A 15,422-nucleotide genomic window follows, 5' to 3' on the forward strand; every position below is an offset into this window, starting at 1 on the left:
ACCAAGTTGAATTAGCTTTGAAATCTGAACTGTAGCTTGTAAAATCATATAGTATGACAAGAAATTTTCCGAAGTCTAATATCAACATAGGTCGCCAGGTTGGTTCAGATGGTAGAGCAGGCGCCTCATATTCAGAGATTATAATCCTGGACCCAAGGATGCATGTTTCCTACTGTCTTCTACCCACTTTTCTTTTCTCTTACTTCAGCTTTTTTTTTCAAGCCGAAACTTCAAAGATCTATCTTCAAAAGGAAAACCTGTTGTTATCTTTTTTCTGGAAAAAAAAAAGTCATATAACACAGTGACAGAAGCTAAGATAAAGTGTTTTAATACAGCAAGAACACTTATAAGTTACCAGAAAATATCAACCATACTCTTACAGATCTCTCTGGTTTCTTTTTTGTTTTCTTTTTCTTCAGGTTAATCTAAGCTTAAAGTTGCCTGTGTTCTAACAACACATGCAGGACATTTGTTGTTATAAGATTAATATCTCATGTTCTCATACGTGTCAGCTTTTTACACAGCCAACGCGTGGGACATAACAGGGAGGTTTTTATTGTTGATTATCAAAGTTTTTGTTCACAGAGTTATGTGGTATGTGTGGGTTGTATTTTATGCCTGAAGACTTGTTTTTTTTTTACAGGACAATGAAGGACAGACAGCACTACATTATGGTAAGAAGGCCTTATTTTTTCCTTATTTTCCAGAAGCATTGCTCACTTCTATGTTTTTGCTTCAGTGCTTTCCATATGTGTTGATTTTACATGATTGGGAGTTTTCCATATAGACTCTTTTCTTTGAACACACACCATCAGTTTCCACTGTTTGTCTAGAGTTTGTCATCTTTCTCTTCTCTCTTCTTCATCTCTCTCCCTCATTCTTGGTCTTCATTTTGCTCCAGTTCATTTTCACCCAGTTTGTCTTGTTCCTTTATGTTATATCCTGTGGTAGCATCGGTGTGTGTGTGTGTGTGTGTCCTTTGGTATGTGTGTGGGGATTCCTGTCTGGTTTTGTTCTTTGTGTGCCTGTGTGCGTATGTAATCATTGCTGGCCCTCCCAAAGGAAATCAGCACTGGTCTTCAGACTCCCCTGACCCTCGCATGCCCCAATACACAAGTCCCTGAGGGGCGTTTCCCCTGTCCTCCACATGTGTGTGTTTCTGTGTCTGTGTGTGTTGCTGCACCATCTGTCCCCATACTTGGTTGCGTTGTGTTGGGCATGTTGCATCACCCGCCGTCAATTTACACACACACAAACACCGTGAGCTGAAGGAAGCCCTGAGGATGGGGCATAAAAAGATGACTAATAAACATAAGGGATGAACTCCTGGAGACAAATAGCAGAGAATGAAAATTCATTCCCACCTCTCTTTGCACAGGGCCACAGTGGCTGGCAAGTGATTAATTGAGGGTTTACTGCTCACCATAAATTGTTCTCCTCTTGTACGGCTCCCCTGAGGGCCAGCCACTTTTTACAGCTCAAGGCCCAGGCGAGACACCCTCCACGTGCACACACACACACACACCTAGAAATACACACACTCACACACACACATCGCTAGCTAAATAAAATATAGTTTAGAGCAACAAGAGGAGGACTGCAAAGATGGCTGGAGAAATAAGCCAACCTTTGTTTGCCTGATTTCGCTAGAAGATAAGTGTTTTCCGTTGTGTAGGGAAACACACTTCTTATTACTCATAAACACAACTTCAGTGTGCACACACACACACTTGAACGTGCATTCCAATGTATCATCATATCTCATGCACACACACTCCTGCCAGCCTGCCCGCCAGCCACCCCTGGGCTGGAGGTTAAAAGGCCTGGCTGTCAATCACCACGACTGCTGACATCAGCAATCACGGGTGCAGCTCAGAGTCTGCTCTTTTAGAGGAGCGAGCGATTGACACAGACAGAGAAGAGCACTCAGAACAAGGGAGGAAGAGCAGGGGGGTGAGGTGCCAGAAGGGGGTGAGAGGTACATCAGGCAAACAGGGAACCCACTAACTGGGTTAGCAGAGTGCAAGCCCCCCTCACTCTTCCCTCTTCTCTTACAGGAAGAGTGAGACCCTTTTAGTGGGGCACAAATTGCCAATGGGGCAGAAATAAGGTGTTTGAGAGAAGCACAGGTCCAACCCAGTGTCAGTGCTGGACCTGCAGATGGGCTTTTCATTAACTGCAGTACTATACATAATGTATTAAACCACAAAGGGTACAAAAAGGGAATGACTCAGATTTATCCATACTTGCTCCACACAAACTGTCATAACGGGGACATGAACTGCTGAGGATTTCATGTTAACTAACTCAGCCCGTTAAGTTTTAAAGCACATGTATGGCTGGGCTGTTTGGTTTTTATAAATGTCCTTCAAAGGATGCAGCCCACAGCACAGCTAATTTGAACATAATGATGTTTAGTCTGGGTGTCTGCGGGGTCTTAAAAAGTATTAAAAGTTGATAAATCAGTTGTGGGAAAATTAAGGCCCTTAAAAAGTGTTAAAACATCTTAATCGTAATGTTATGAGGGGTTAAATTTTATTGGTATTCAAGCTTCGACTCCAAAAGTATCCATGAATATTTATTTTCCTCCTTGCGACTGTTACAAACTAATCTGACACGCCAGACAGACAGTTTCAAATATCCGCCACAGAAATAGTCCATCTGTTTCGAGTAGTAGTCCCCCTGATCTCAGTTGTTTTGGAACAAATTTTCTTTGTTCAAATCACCTTTTACAACGCGATGAGATAAGTTATTTATCAATACGGTTATGCAGCACAGTTGTTTGAGACGTGACAAGCTAAGTTGTAATTTTGTGAGGCGCAGGCTAGATGTATCGCTAGCAGCCCAACATATCCGTAGGCTAATGTGACAACAAACTCAGTTCATACAGTAGTTTAGTAGCCATCCGTGTGTATTTTATGCAAGTTGGCCTTAAATAACTGTTATATGTTGTGGTAATGGGAATGCCAATTAACCTGCCTTTAGTTTCATTTATACTTTCAAGCTTTATTCCTTCTCAGCTTACCTAATTTATGTTAAAATGAAAACTCCAATCATCAAAGATTGGTTGCTAACAGCAGCTTAAAGTCGTGGTAAGGTCTTAAGACTTTTTGAAAGGTTTTTAAAAAAGTCTTAAAAAGGTATTGAATTTAACCACAGAAGTCTTTGCGTTCTACACAGTGGTGGCTTCATTCATTACACTGATGTTTTGTTCATCAGACAAAGATCAGAAACGATGCAGTTTTGGCCTTTTGAGTGTGCTAAATAAGATATCAGAGGGTGCATTTATTACCACTGTTACTTTAGAGTTGTAGCAATGCATCATCAGATTCAATATTATCTACCCTATGTAAAATATCTGCAGGCTGATCACCTGATTTCAGGGTCAAGTGATCACTAAAGTTTATGTGGTTCATCCTCTGTAGGCCGTGAATATCTGTTCCAAATTTCATGACAATCCATGCTGTGGTTGTTGGTGCTGCTGTGCTGATAGCATGGCTATTAAGATAGTGTTCCTTCAATAAGTTTCCAAAAATGTTAGTGTGTCTTTTTCCTTTCTCTTCTTCACTGAAGTTCTTTTCTCTTCCTAACAGTCTCCTCCTCTTCTCTTTTCATAGCATCGGCGTGTGAGTTTTTAGACATTGTCGAGCTCCTCCTGAACGCTGGAGCTGACCCGTCCATCAAAGACATGGAGGGCTCTCTTCCTGAGGAGGTGACTGAATCCAGTGCCATCTCCTCTCTTCTGCATCAGTACACCACTCCAAAAGGCTAGACCATCCCTCTCTAGGACCCAGCCCCTGCCCTCGTCCCTGTCTCCCTCTGTTCATCTCCTGCAGTTAGTAAACCAGGGTTTCAAAGGTTTTATTCAACTTAATTCCCAAATACTTGAGGTGAGTTTGATTTTGCTTGGTTTAGCTCTTAGGGAGCACAGGGTGTCAGCCTTTCCATTTGGTGAACCACATGAAATGAAGCACACCACATGTATTTTTACTTATCTAAATACCGTATATTGACTTTATTTGCCCAGTAGGGTTGGGTGATATGAAAACAAAAGAGATCTGTCAACTGTCTGAGATTTTCCAGAGGTATGTGGACCTTAAATACCTCCGGGGGGTTTAGATAGATGCTGATGTTGCAAATAAACCAGCAGGACTGCTTTTTGGCAATATTAGAATGACAACGTTTCTGTATTAATGTGATGAATTATCTGAATATGTCAACCGAGAAACCAAAAATAGACATTCCCATTTGCTTATTTTATTTATCAATTGTTAAAAAACATAAATATTCATATCAATAGGGATGTAACAGTATTAAAATCTCACAGAAGTATAATACCTCAGTTCGAGTCCTCCTGCCCTCCAAGTAGCTTGTGATGTCCACCCATGCATGATGAGTGAGATGCTCACTTAGCTTAAGGCTCTGTGTGACTTTAACTAAAGCATGGGAGCCATACTTCGGCCTTGGTTAAATGTTTAAACTTTTGGCTTTGCTGGATTTTTTCCCCTCGCGTCTTCGTACAACTTTACAAGGATGACCATTTGCTAAGTGTCATCTCAAAATATTTGTAATCCCCGGTGTGTAGGTCACTGATGGGCACACATGGGTGGGTGGTCTCTCCAGTTTCCGCTTCCCTCTGCTCTGCTCCAAAACTGCACTTTTTACCCATGAGGCCTCTAGTCCACAGTATCAAGACACTTCTTTTTCTATATTGTGAAATTGACGATGCTGTTACATACCTACATATCACGGTGCTGTGACTGCAGTGTTAATGTTTCGTAAAAAGTTATACATATCACCCACTCCTACTGCCCAGGTCTGACAACCAGCCGGGCCTTTTAGTCTGGGTCAGCCCCCTCTGACCTTTTGTTCATGAATCAGTTGTGTTACATTTAAAGGAATGCTTTAATCATCTGTTCTTTATCATATTAAAGTGTTAAAAATATTTCCTCTGGTCTCTTCTCTGTGCACTTATAGTCAAAATTAAATGACTCCATCACATGGTTCAGTTTTAACATTTCTACTGTCAACGTGGGCTGCCTGCAACTAGAAATTATTTTCTGTCATTTCATCTGATGATTTTTTTCTCCGTTAAACATTGTAGGTGTTCCCGACAAAGTAGATAAAGTCTGTAAATAAAAAAATAGATCTGACAAGATTTAAAGAAAACAACAACAACAACGTGAGACTTGCACAAATAATGGATGGTAGTAAGGTTACACGCTGGGAGGATCATGTAGGGACCGTTTACACGACAACGGTTTTAGGGTGAACCGCAAAAGTTTTGTTGCGTTTCAGCCTCGCGTTTACACGGAAACGGCGTTTCAGCCAACCTAAAACGCAAACTTTTCAAAACAGCCTCTAGAGTGGGATTTTTCTGAAACGCAGCCGACACTGTTGCCGTGTGATCGGTAAGCCGGCGTCTTCAGTGGAAACGCTGACGCCACACTCTTCTCCTAACGAGCGCATACAATAGCACTGTTGTAACGATTGTCCCGAACTACCGTGTCGTGCTTGTGCTGCTCAATCTGCTGTATCTGCTGACTGTCTTTCATCAAAATGTGCATCTGTTGCTCCACTTTTTCACTTAGTATTCCCCAATACACCAGATGATCAGCTCAACTCTACTTCAGTGAAGATCTCCCAAAAGCGGCTTCTGGACAAGACAGTTATAGCACAGACTACAGGCCTGGCATGCTTACTACAGCGTTTTCAGTCGTTTCCGTGTAAACAGAGATTTTTTTTCACTGCGTTTCTACTGCATTTCAGCGTTTTCAGATGAAACGTTGTCGTGTAAACAGATGTGGAAAAAATAGTCACATAAAGACCAACAAGATGTTGGTGCTCAAAGATCAACTGTTTGATAATTTAAAGTGGCCAAGTGCAACACACTGCACTGCTCAAAAGATACATCCATGACAGTGGATCAGGCTGGAAATCCAAAAATACAAGCAACCAGGGCTTGACATTAACAGCGGCCAACCGGCCAAATGCGGGTGGATTTCGGCAGTGGCAGGTAACACCACCGCTCCCACTGGCCACTTTGGCGGGTTGAATTTTATCTCAAACATGGAGCAGAGAGACAAGCAAAAAGATGACTCTGGTGATGAAAGCTCTGAGGAAATTTAATTTACCTCTCCTTCATTGTCATTCTCATGAAAAAATAAATGATTTTCTGATTACAATTGTTAATAATTATTTAAGCAGACAGTGTCTCCTGCTGTTTTTATCAGTTCAATTAATCCCCTTCACCATTTTATTATAAGCAATAACAAACTACTATTTTAATTACTATGTCTTAATAGACTGCATATTTTCATATGAAAGGAGCACAATGTTACACACAACTTTATCAGAGCTGAATACCTGATTAAGGACCTGTGGATTTTAACATTGATGTAGTCTTGTTTTGAGTGTGCATAGGGGTCATTTACATTTAAAGAGGTTGTAAATCTTTTTTAAGTAAACTTAAGCATGTCATCATCGGCTTTCATCAGGGATACCACTAGCCACAATGGCTGGTGAGCAAAAAAGTTAATGTCAAGCCCTGCAAGCAACCATTTAAAACAATGTACAGTAGTTAATAAAACAAACCCAGCGCCAGAAAAAGGATGTTGGAGAAAATGTTCTGCAGAGAACAAAGAAAATATTTTACAGAAGCATGCTGTGAATTATAAAGGAAACAATAATGTACGAACAAAATGACGCACACACACTTCGTCTCCTTAAGGTATTTATTTTAGACCTTAACTTAATTGTTTCTTATGACTTAAAACACTACACGTCAGTCACTCAACTCATCTTCCTCCACACTCTTTATGTACCACCCTGGTCTCTCCAACCTGTCTGTGTAGTATTATGTCATATAGGGTGGATCTGGACGTTCTCCAAAAATAACCAACACATGGTCTGAGTCCAAATCTGCTTTACTCATCCACAAGCTCCTCTGATCAGCACATTCTCTCCGCCTTAGTCCACACAGACACACACTCACACACATAATCGCACACACAATCCATTAGATGAAAAAACACTAAATCTGGATCTTGGATCTTAACCACAGCTTCATGAAGATGCACATTTTGTACACAACAAAGCTAAATCCTTGACTCTCTCACCCCCTCGCTTGCTCTGTGCCTGCAGTGTTGGACTTAAATCTGTCCTGACACAAGGCGTTAGATAACCGTCTCAACATGTCACTCACTCACTCTCAGATCCATGACAGTATTGGATCGTCTACACAGCATTGGTAGTCATCACCAGAGACAACACTTCAAATTCAATCTTTGTCCCAACAGCTGTTTACAGTGCCTGAAGTGGATTGAGATGCTAGAGAGCTGTGCTGAACATGAGCTGAATCAAAATTGGTCCTCATAATGTTTGTATCTGCATCCATGTCCTGCCCTTCCCTTTTTTATAAACTGCAAAAAAAGAGGCCCAAAAGCCTCATCATTCACTTTGGTAGACTCCAGCCATGGAGCCTTCCTCTATGTCTGCACGTCCTCTCATGAATTTTGAGGAGGACCCTTACTCGAGAGAAAAAAACCTTTTGAGTATTCAACCTGAGTCTGAGACACAGCCCCGCTACAATTCCACAAAGAGACGAGCGGCCACCATCTTTCTGTTATGAATTCTGTTCACATGCAGCCATTAGGCCGTTGGTGTATCTCTAAAGCCTGTTTGGGGGCCCGCTGTTGTCTCCTCGTTGCTTCCGTAACCCCGTTATGCTGCCTTGAGGTAAGAGAGGGTGACGGCAGGCCTGCTTCGCCCCCCAGATCGTCTGCGAGACTCTGACACTAAGCCCATTATGCTTCCATTATGGGGCTTCAATTTTCCTCTGAGCTTTTCACTTTTGACACTGCAGCTTGCTCCCTCTCCAAACCGCAGACACACACACTCACACACAGACACACACACACACACACACACACACACACACCACAACAGATCAGCCATTCTGAATATTTATACATTTTTCAGAGGTGAAATTAGTAAACTATGTCTACCTAAAGAATGAAAATTACATATAGTTTTGAGGTACTATCACTTTCCTCGAGTGCTTTTTCTTGTGCAGTTGTATTCTTCTACCATCCACTTTTAGAAAAGGAAATTCCCAAGTGTTAGTCGTTCTCCAACCTCCAACAATATTGCCAAGATTTCAGACACAGAGAAGCAGGAAAGACGGGGTTACTTAAGTTATTCTGACTGGAGAAAACCCCACAACAACACTTCATTACCCTGACTAGTGTAAGAGCTTCACCAGGGACAAATAGATCCTTCATGTCACATCACATCTCTCATAGTGTCACCCTGTTAAAATTATGGCCTAAGTCAAAACGCTATCAACTTCACCAAATACAGAGCAAATCATATTTATTAATCATTTCAATCAAAAAGGCCTTCACAGAGGATGCGTGGAAGATTGTGTGTCAGTCATGTAAAATTAAAGAATAAAGTGACTTAGGCCAATTTTTTCTAACATTCTGGTGTGACTTAGGCAACTTTAAACCTGACTTAACTGCCCTTTCATTCCTTAGTACAAACTAAAAACTGAAATTACCCTGCGTTTAATTGAACAAATGTCAGGTAAATCAATTTGGTCAGGTGGCAGCCCCTTTCCTCACTTCTCCAGGTCTTCTTGCTTGGTTTTTTATTGAACTTAACCCATTTCCAACATCCGGCTTTGCCAACTTTTTGAAACCTGACCATTAACTGTCTTTCAATTCCACAAAGGAAACTCAGAACGTAAATAACTCTAACCTAAACTGAACAAATGTTAGGTCAATCATACCGTGAGTAAGTATACTCATACATCTCCTACCAAAAAGCAAAAACATTTCTTTAATTCTAAAACAGCACAGCATATGTCACCCCACTGTTAATCTCTCCTCACCGGCTTCCAGTGGCTGCTCGAATCAAATCAAATCTCTTCTTCTAGTTTACAAAACACAGACAAGAACAGCTCTTACCTTCCTGGGGTCCCTCTTCCAGGTCTACACTCCCTCTGGCCCACTATGCTCAGCTTGTGAAAGACGCCTGGTGCTCCCAGCCCAGCACGGCTCTAAATCTCTAGCCAGACTCTTTTCCTCTGTTGTGTCCAAATGGTGGAATGCATTACCAAACTCTATACAATCCACAGAGTCCCTTTCTACTTTTGAGAGATGTCTAAAGACTCATCTGTTCAGGGAACACTTGGGCACTCAAGCTGACTCTTCTACTTTTTGTCCTCAGGGGTAGAATGAGTCAAAAGATCTCAGACCCAGCTCTTAGTGTATATTTAGCACTGATCGTTGAATGTTGTTGAAGGTCAAGATATATTGTTGCAGCAACTAAATGTGGTTGGTTGGCTACATTATTCCTCATAAAAAAATAAATAAGATAAATAATAAGAATATCCTCTTACACTTTATGGCAGCACCTGCAGCCAAATAACTTGTATCACTTTGTCGCACTAACTAAGGTTTTCCCTTCTGTCTACTAAATTCTTGCTTATGTTGTATGTCACTTTGGATAAAAAACGTCTGCTAAATGAAACCATAGGACTGTAGAATTAAAAATAAATAAATAAGGAAATAAAATAAAATAAAATATTTTAGGAGTATTATTGCCTTGTGTTCATTTATGTTTGGTTGCAGAAGTAAGTGGGTTAGCCAGGAATAGGTAGCAAGCTAGAAGTAGCCAAATTTGTAGTTAACAGGTCAAAACACATAGTTATACCCTAGCCTTTATGATAGTGAACCTATTAACTCACCAAATGAAACTGATTCAAGAATCATGTTTACAGCTTCTTCTGTACTAAAGATTCAGTTTCTTCCTGAAAATAATCAAAAATTTCAACCTAGGCCAGAAATAAAATGGCCAAATTCACCCTCTTGACGTAGGCCATTGTCCTATAGGTCATAAAGAGCTCGATCCTTTTAGCTAAAGTTTTGGGTGATTTTACCAGAGATGGCCAGCATTATCAAGCCATGATTCAAGCCAAAAAAACATGTCAAAAAATGACTTATGCCATTGATTTAATAGAGTGACAACATTTTTTCTCTGCCTATTGGCAGGGTGAGAAAAAAGTTACTTCCTTATACCATCAGGAATAAAAGAAGGATATTTATCAGTTTGTTTTGAGAGATGAAAATCTAGTTAATGGCTGGTTGGTCACTAGCATAGAAAAAACGACGGGGTGAGAGAAAGCACAGAAACTAGTAAGAATTATTTAGACACACAAGCCAAGTGAAAAAATAATCAACCAAGCTGAAAAGAACAGACACAAGGCAATAGTGAGAAAAAAATCCAAACAAAAGAAAGGTACAAAAAAGAGGATTGAGTACAGGTGCTGCAGATCTGTTTAAGTGCCAATGAATAATGATTAAATTTCACTTGATGATGAATAAAGTATTTAATTTGATGTTAATTTAACCCACAAGTAAGCTGATTAGAATACCATTTCAGTGAAAGTGCTACCAACCATAGCAGATGTATTTCTAGCTGTAATAATCTTCAATCTGTACTTGGCCTCACTTTGTTTGGCTCTGTAGTTATAGAAACTGGGTGATTAGCAAAACTTTGAATATCTTCACACTGTGGGTTATATTTCACATAACTACCTACTCATTATACATTATCCCCTACAGAAAACAATGAGAGAAACAAACAATATCTTTTTCTACCTGTTGGCCTTTTTCTATTTTCTTGACCCACTTTTAATTTATTTGTTACAACAATGCAACCGTTCTCTTGATTTTCATCCATAGAGATTGACATTTAGATGTGCTTCAGAACTCTGGCTGTGTTCAGGTTTTCCGAGTGTCCTGCCGTGTTTATGTGAACCATGTTTCTCCAGGTTTCACCGCACCTATGGGTGTCCAATATTCTCTTTCATGTGTGCAGGTCGTAAGAAACCGGTTTACCATTGAAACAGTGGGTTGATTGCTGATGCTAGAAGCTCAGAGGTTTTTGTTTGTTTGTTGTTAGATGGTGAAAGATTTGTGTATGTGTGTATATGTGTGCATGTGTTTCAGTTACACAGCCCTCATCCCTCCTCTTTCCACAATGCTCTCACGTAATCCTGCACCCTTGCTCTTTTCTGCTGTTACCTCTCCACTCTTGTCTCTTTGCTATAAAAGCAATACCATGTTGTTGCTTTGCCCACCTTTTTAGTGCAACCCTTAACCTTCACAACACCAAACCCCACCTCACTCCTTCCTCCATCTCTATTTTACACTGCAGCACCCACCCACAAGCATTTGTAGCTGCTGGCTGAGAACCTAACAGTAAGCAGAAAGTTCTCATCTGCTGAAACACTCCCAACTAATATCAGCTAATATCAGGGGATCACTCACTGCGTCAGTCAAGTATTGTGTGTGTGTGTGTGTGTGTGTGTGTGTGTGTGTGTGTGTGTGTGTGTGTGTGTGTGTGTGTGTGTGTGTGTGTGTGTGTGTGTGTGTGTGTGTGTGTGTGTGTGTGTGTGTGTGTGTGTGTGTGTTGGGGGTTAACAGTCAAGAATTAAGAATAGTAGAGTAGGTATCCTTTCAAAGTATCTACTGCAGGGGTGGCCAACCTGTGGCTCGTGAGCCACATTCGGCTCTTTGCCTTCACATGTGTGGCTCTTTAGCCCATTCATAAAGAATCAGTCCATCATTATGAGTAGTAGTGTGCAGATCGATCTAAAACGTTGATAATCAATACTTGCGTGATAAGATCGATACCTAAGTTTCAGTTTCTTTTCCCTGCGTGCTCCTCTCACTCACTTTGCTCATGTGCACTCTGCGCCTCCCCCTCCTCTCCTGCTTTTATGTAAGGGGGCGTTACACAGCAATGTCTTTTGGATAAAAAGCAAAAGTTTTGTTGTGTTTTAGACCCTGGTTTACACGGAAAAAGTGCTTTTACCGAACTAAAACGCAAACTTTGCGAGTGGATTTCTTCCGAAACCCTGCATCCCCCGCTGAGTAAACAGCAAGGTGGCGTTTTCAGGTACCCATAAAAATACCTAATTCGGTACCCATCCCTAACCATGTGTATGATGTGGCTCTTAGTCGTAACACCACAATTTGTGTGGCTCTGATTGGTTGGCCACCCCTGATCTACTGTATGTCCATAGGCAACCTCATCCTCTGCCTGCGAGAAATGAAGCCAAAGTGGAATATACTAAAAAAAAAAAAAGAAAAAAAAAAAAAAACGCAGTTCCTTTGTTGTCCACTTGAGGGGAAAAACAAATTTTACAGTAAAAGAATTCATATTTAGAGCTCGATTCAAAAATTAACATTAGTCTAAATAATTCATTTTTGTGGTGGCACACACTGTAGCCTACAGGGCAGATTTTTTTATTTAAACTTAGTCCATGTGTAAAAATATTAAGATTGCAAGTTTTGTTTTGTTTTGAGTACTCATAGAAGGGCAAATAAGTTATGTCATGACTCTTAACAAATGAAGGAGGTCTGGACTAGATTTCCTTACACAATTTAGAGAGAGCCTAGAGCATATCAAGGCCAAGTGGCAGTGAACAACGTCCTTTTAGTAGGCTGAAATCTTGAACAGAACCAAACTCATTGGTAAGCAGTAATCTGCTTAGAAAACAGGTCAGCTAGAGAGTCACATAGAGAGAGATGCATAAATTCAAAGAGGGAGATGTTTCAGTATTAGCACTAATAATGGTGGATAAAATGACTAATAATCATATTTTAAGTCGAAACATAGCTACCACAGCTGTATTTGTCATTGTTTCTGTTGGCTAATGGACCCTCCTACTCTTGTTACCTAGCATCTTATCTAACACTTACAGCAGGATAGTTATAAAGAAGAAAAGGTTTCACATGAAAACCGCATCGAGCTCCCAACCTTGAGGGTGTCATTGAGAGGCCTCTGTTTGACTCCAGCCCTGCTTTAAGACTCACTCAGTCATCCTGAAGAACATTGTTCACTGCACACCCGATGGAGTGGTTTGGGGAGAAAAATGCCCTGTCTCCAAGCTGCAAGATTGACTCTCCGTGCAAAACAAATCCTGTCTATTTTGCATGTTAATTTATTCTATTTTGCTTCTGGGGAGGAAAAAAAAACCGTTTCCTTCAGGAAGTTTGTAATAAAAGCCTGGCGATCAATGATAATGGCATTTGTGCCTGTGTTTGTCATCTTCGCAAAAGCAACAGTGGTGGAGTTTCCTCAGATTTATTTGTATACTAGTGCTGTAAGTGGCGTGTAAATTATCCTAACTGTCTGTGTGGCTTTTTATCTTTGTAAGGCACTATTAGAGCCTATCCATTATAGCCCATAGCCTAGCCAATCAATGCTTATATAAAAATCAGCTCAATTTGTAGTGTTTTATGCAAACGTGCAAACTCCAAGCAGGCTGACTCTCGGCTTTTTGTTTTTATAATGCAACAGGAATAGCTAAAACACAAAGGAATCGATAATACTTAAGTTTGGGTAACACTGGCGTGCTCTTAGACAAGTGCTGCATGTTGCTGCATACAAATGAGCTTCATACAGATGTATACCGTGGTGTAATTTCATTATAATTCCATGCATAGTTAGCTTATACTATAGTTACAGGGGATGAATCCACTGCAACCTGAGAGGTACCAGTAATGCAGCAGCCACATGAGGAACACCAGGCTATAAACAAATTTCACATAGTCACAGCTGTTACTGGAGACTCAAAGATCACTTTCTGCTTATTTTCTGGAAAATCTGGGAGTTCAGAATTCAGATTTCATACTACACATGGATTTAAAATAATTTCTGGGTTTAGCATAGCATCATGAGACAACTGTCATATTAAGCCCCATGTAGTTTTAAAGATATGGTTGTTTAAAGGATGATCCAGATACTCTTGGCCATGTTAGTGTAGTCACTTTTTTGGATTGTAATGGAGGCCTTTTACCCAGTCTCATTCCACACACACACACAAACACACACACACAGATATCAGGTCTGGATACTGATGTTCCTATAAGCCAGGGGTGGCCAACCAGTCAGAGACCAAGAGCCACAAAAATTACCGTGGTACTACAAAGAGCCACATCACACACGTGGTCTTACAAACGCACTTCCTCTCACACATAAAAAAAGGACATGAGATTAAAATTTCATTTCATTTCTATCTATCTGGATAGCTATGAGCACATGAGCGATTGAGAGGAGCAAATGTAGAGAAGAGAAACTGAAACTTAAGTATCAATCTCATCAACCAAGTATTGATCAATACTGATCCCAACATAGGCATCAATATATCAATATTTTAGATTGAGCAGCACACCACTATTCATAAAAATATATAGATCAATATATTTTTTTTAGGAATAGATCGAAGAGCCACACAATCAAAGGCAAGGAGCCACATGCGGCTCGCGAGCCACAGGTTGGCCACCCCTGCTATGAGCAGTATCACCCTTGCTAGTCGACACAAGAATTACAGGTCAGTGAAACAGATTGTTTACAGTGTATATTACTGTAGGATATAAATGTTTTGCTTAGACTGTTTCACAGCCACATATAATAGGCTGTGTCTAGTTAAACTAGCATATAATCACGTTAGTGTATGCTGATGTGTGTAACCAGCACAGGTTTGTGTCCCTGATTATGATAGAAACTGTAAGGAGCACCAAATGCAGCTGGTGCTATCTCTGCTAATGTTAGCCACACTTAGAAAAGAAATCAGACATTGTTCACCCACAGATTTTGTTATCCTTTATGAAGTATTTTGGTCTTGGCTGGGTTGTTTTGTTTTCCAACCAAGACGGGATGTTTGGTTTTTTTTACTGATGTGGAAATGTTTCCATTATAACATCACTGAATTAGCTTTGGTAATCTCTTTGCTTGTTTAAGCACAAACATCAGGACCAGGATAATTTCTCCTAAATGTTTAAATTTAAAATAGAATTAAAAAAGAAAAAATTAAATGGCATAGTATAAAAATATACCAACACATAGGAATAAGCAAGGTGAGTTTTGAAACTGCTTTGAGACCATTATTTATTAGAAAAACACATTATTTCTACATCTTTAATTAAAGATCTTTAGTCAAAAACTTTCCTAGGGTTTGAGGATTGTGTTAAAGAGTTAGAGCACAGTGGTTTTAAGTCTAGCTACAGCTCTGCCTGTAGTTTACTTACCAGCTTGGCATATCAGCTTACAAGATAGAAGATAACCGCCTGCCTGGTTCCTTCCCTCCCTGACCACAAAGCATATTTGGCCACATTTCACAAAGCACCCCACAGTTAGTTAACAGCACAGGGATTAAGGAGAGATTTGACAGTGCAGTGCTGCAATCTGTTGTTGTGTGTCTTTAGCACTGAGAGGATAAGTGAATCCAGCCAGGCATCTGTTTCTCCACTTCTTTTTTTTTTCTCTTTTTCTCCTCCCTCTTCATGTATCTTTCTTGTCACCCCCACCCTGAGAGCGAGAGAGGAAAGCAGCATCAATCACTGTTA

At 40.4% G+C, this 15,422-nt stretch overlaps 1 protein-coding gene across 1 annotated transcript in view; it reads left to right on the forward strand.

The window, feature by feature from the left end:
* Positions 1-4,945, forward strand: part of acbd6 (acyl-CoA binding domain containing 6) — a 38,665-nt gene extending 33,720 nt beyond the window's left edge. Inside the window, exons 7-8 of the mRNA XM_074668255.1 lie at positions 644-674; positions 3,618-4,945. Coding sequence (XP_074524356.1) covers positions 644-674; positions 3,618-3,772 — 186 coding nt within the window. The 3' untranslated portion in view covers positions 3,773-4,945. The remainder of the gene's footprint in view (positions 1-643; positions 675-3,617) is intronic.
* The last annotated feature ends 10,477 nt before the right edge of the window (positions 4,946-15,422 follow it).

Source organism: Halichoeres trimaculatus, unplaced genomic scaffold, assembly GCF_033239565.1.
Source record: "Halichoeres trimaculatus isolate MK-OKI-2021-1 unplaced genomic scaffold, fHalTri1.1 fHalTri1_scaffold_4, whole genome shotgun sequence".
Classification (NCBI taxonomy): domain Eukaryota; kingdom Metazoa; phylum Chordata; class Actinopteri; order Labriformes; family Labridae; genus Halichoeres; species Halichoeres trimaculatus.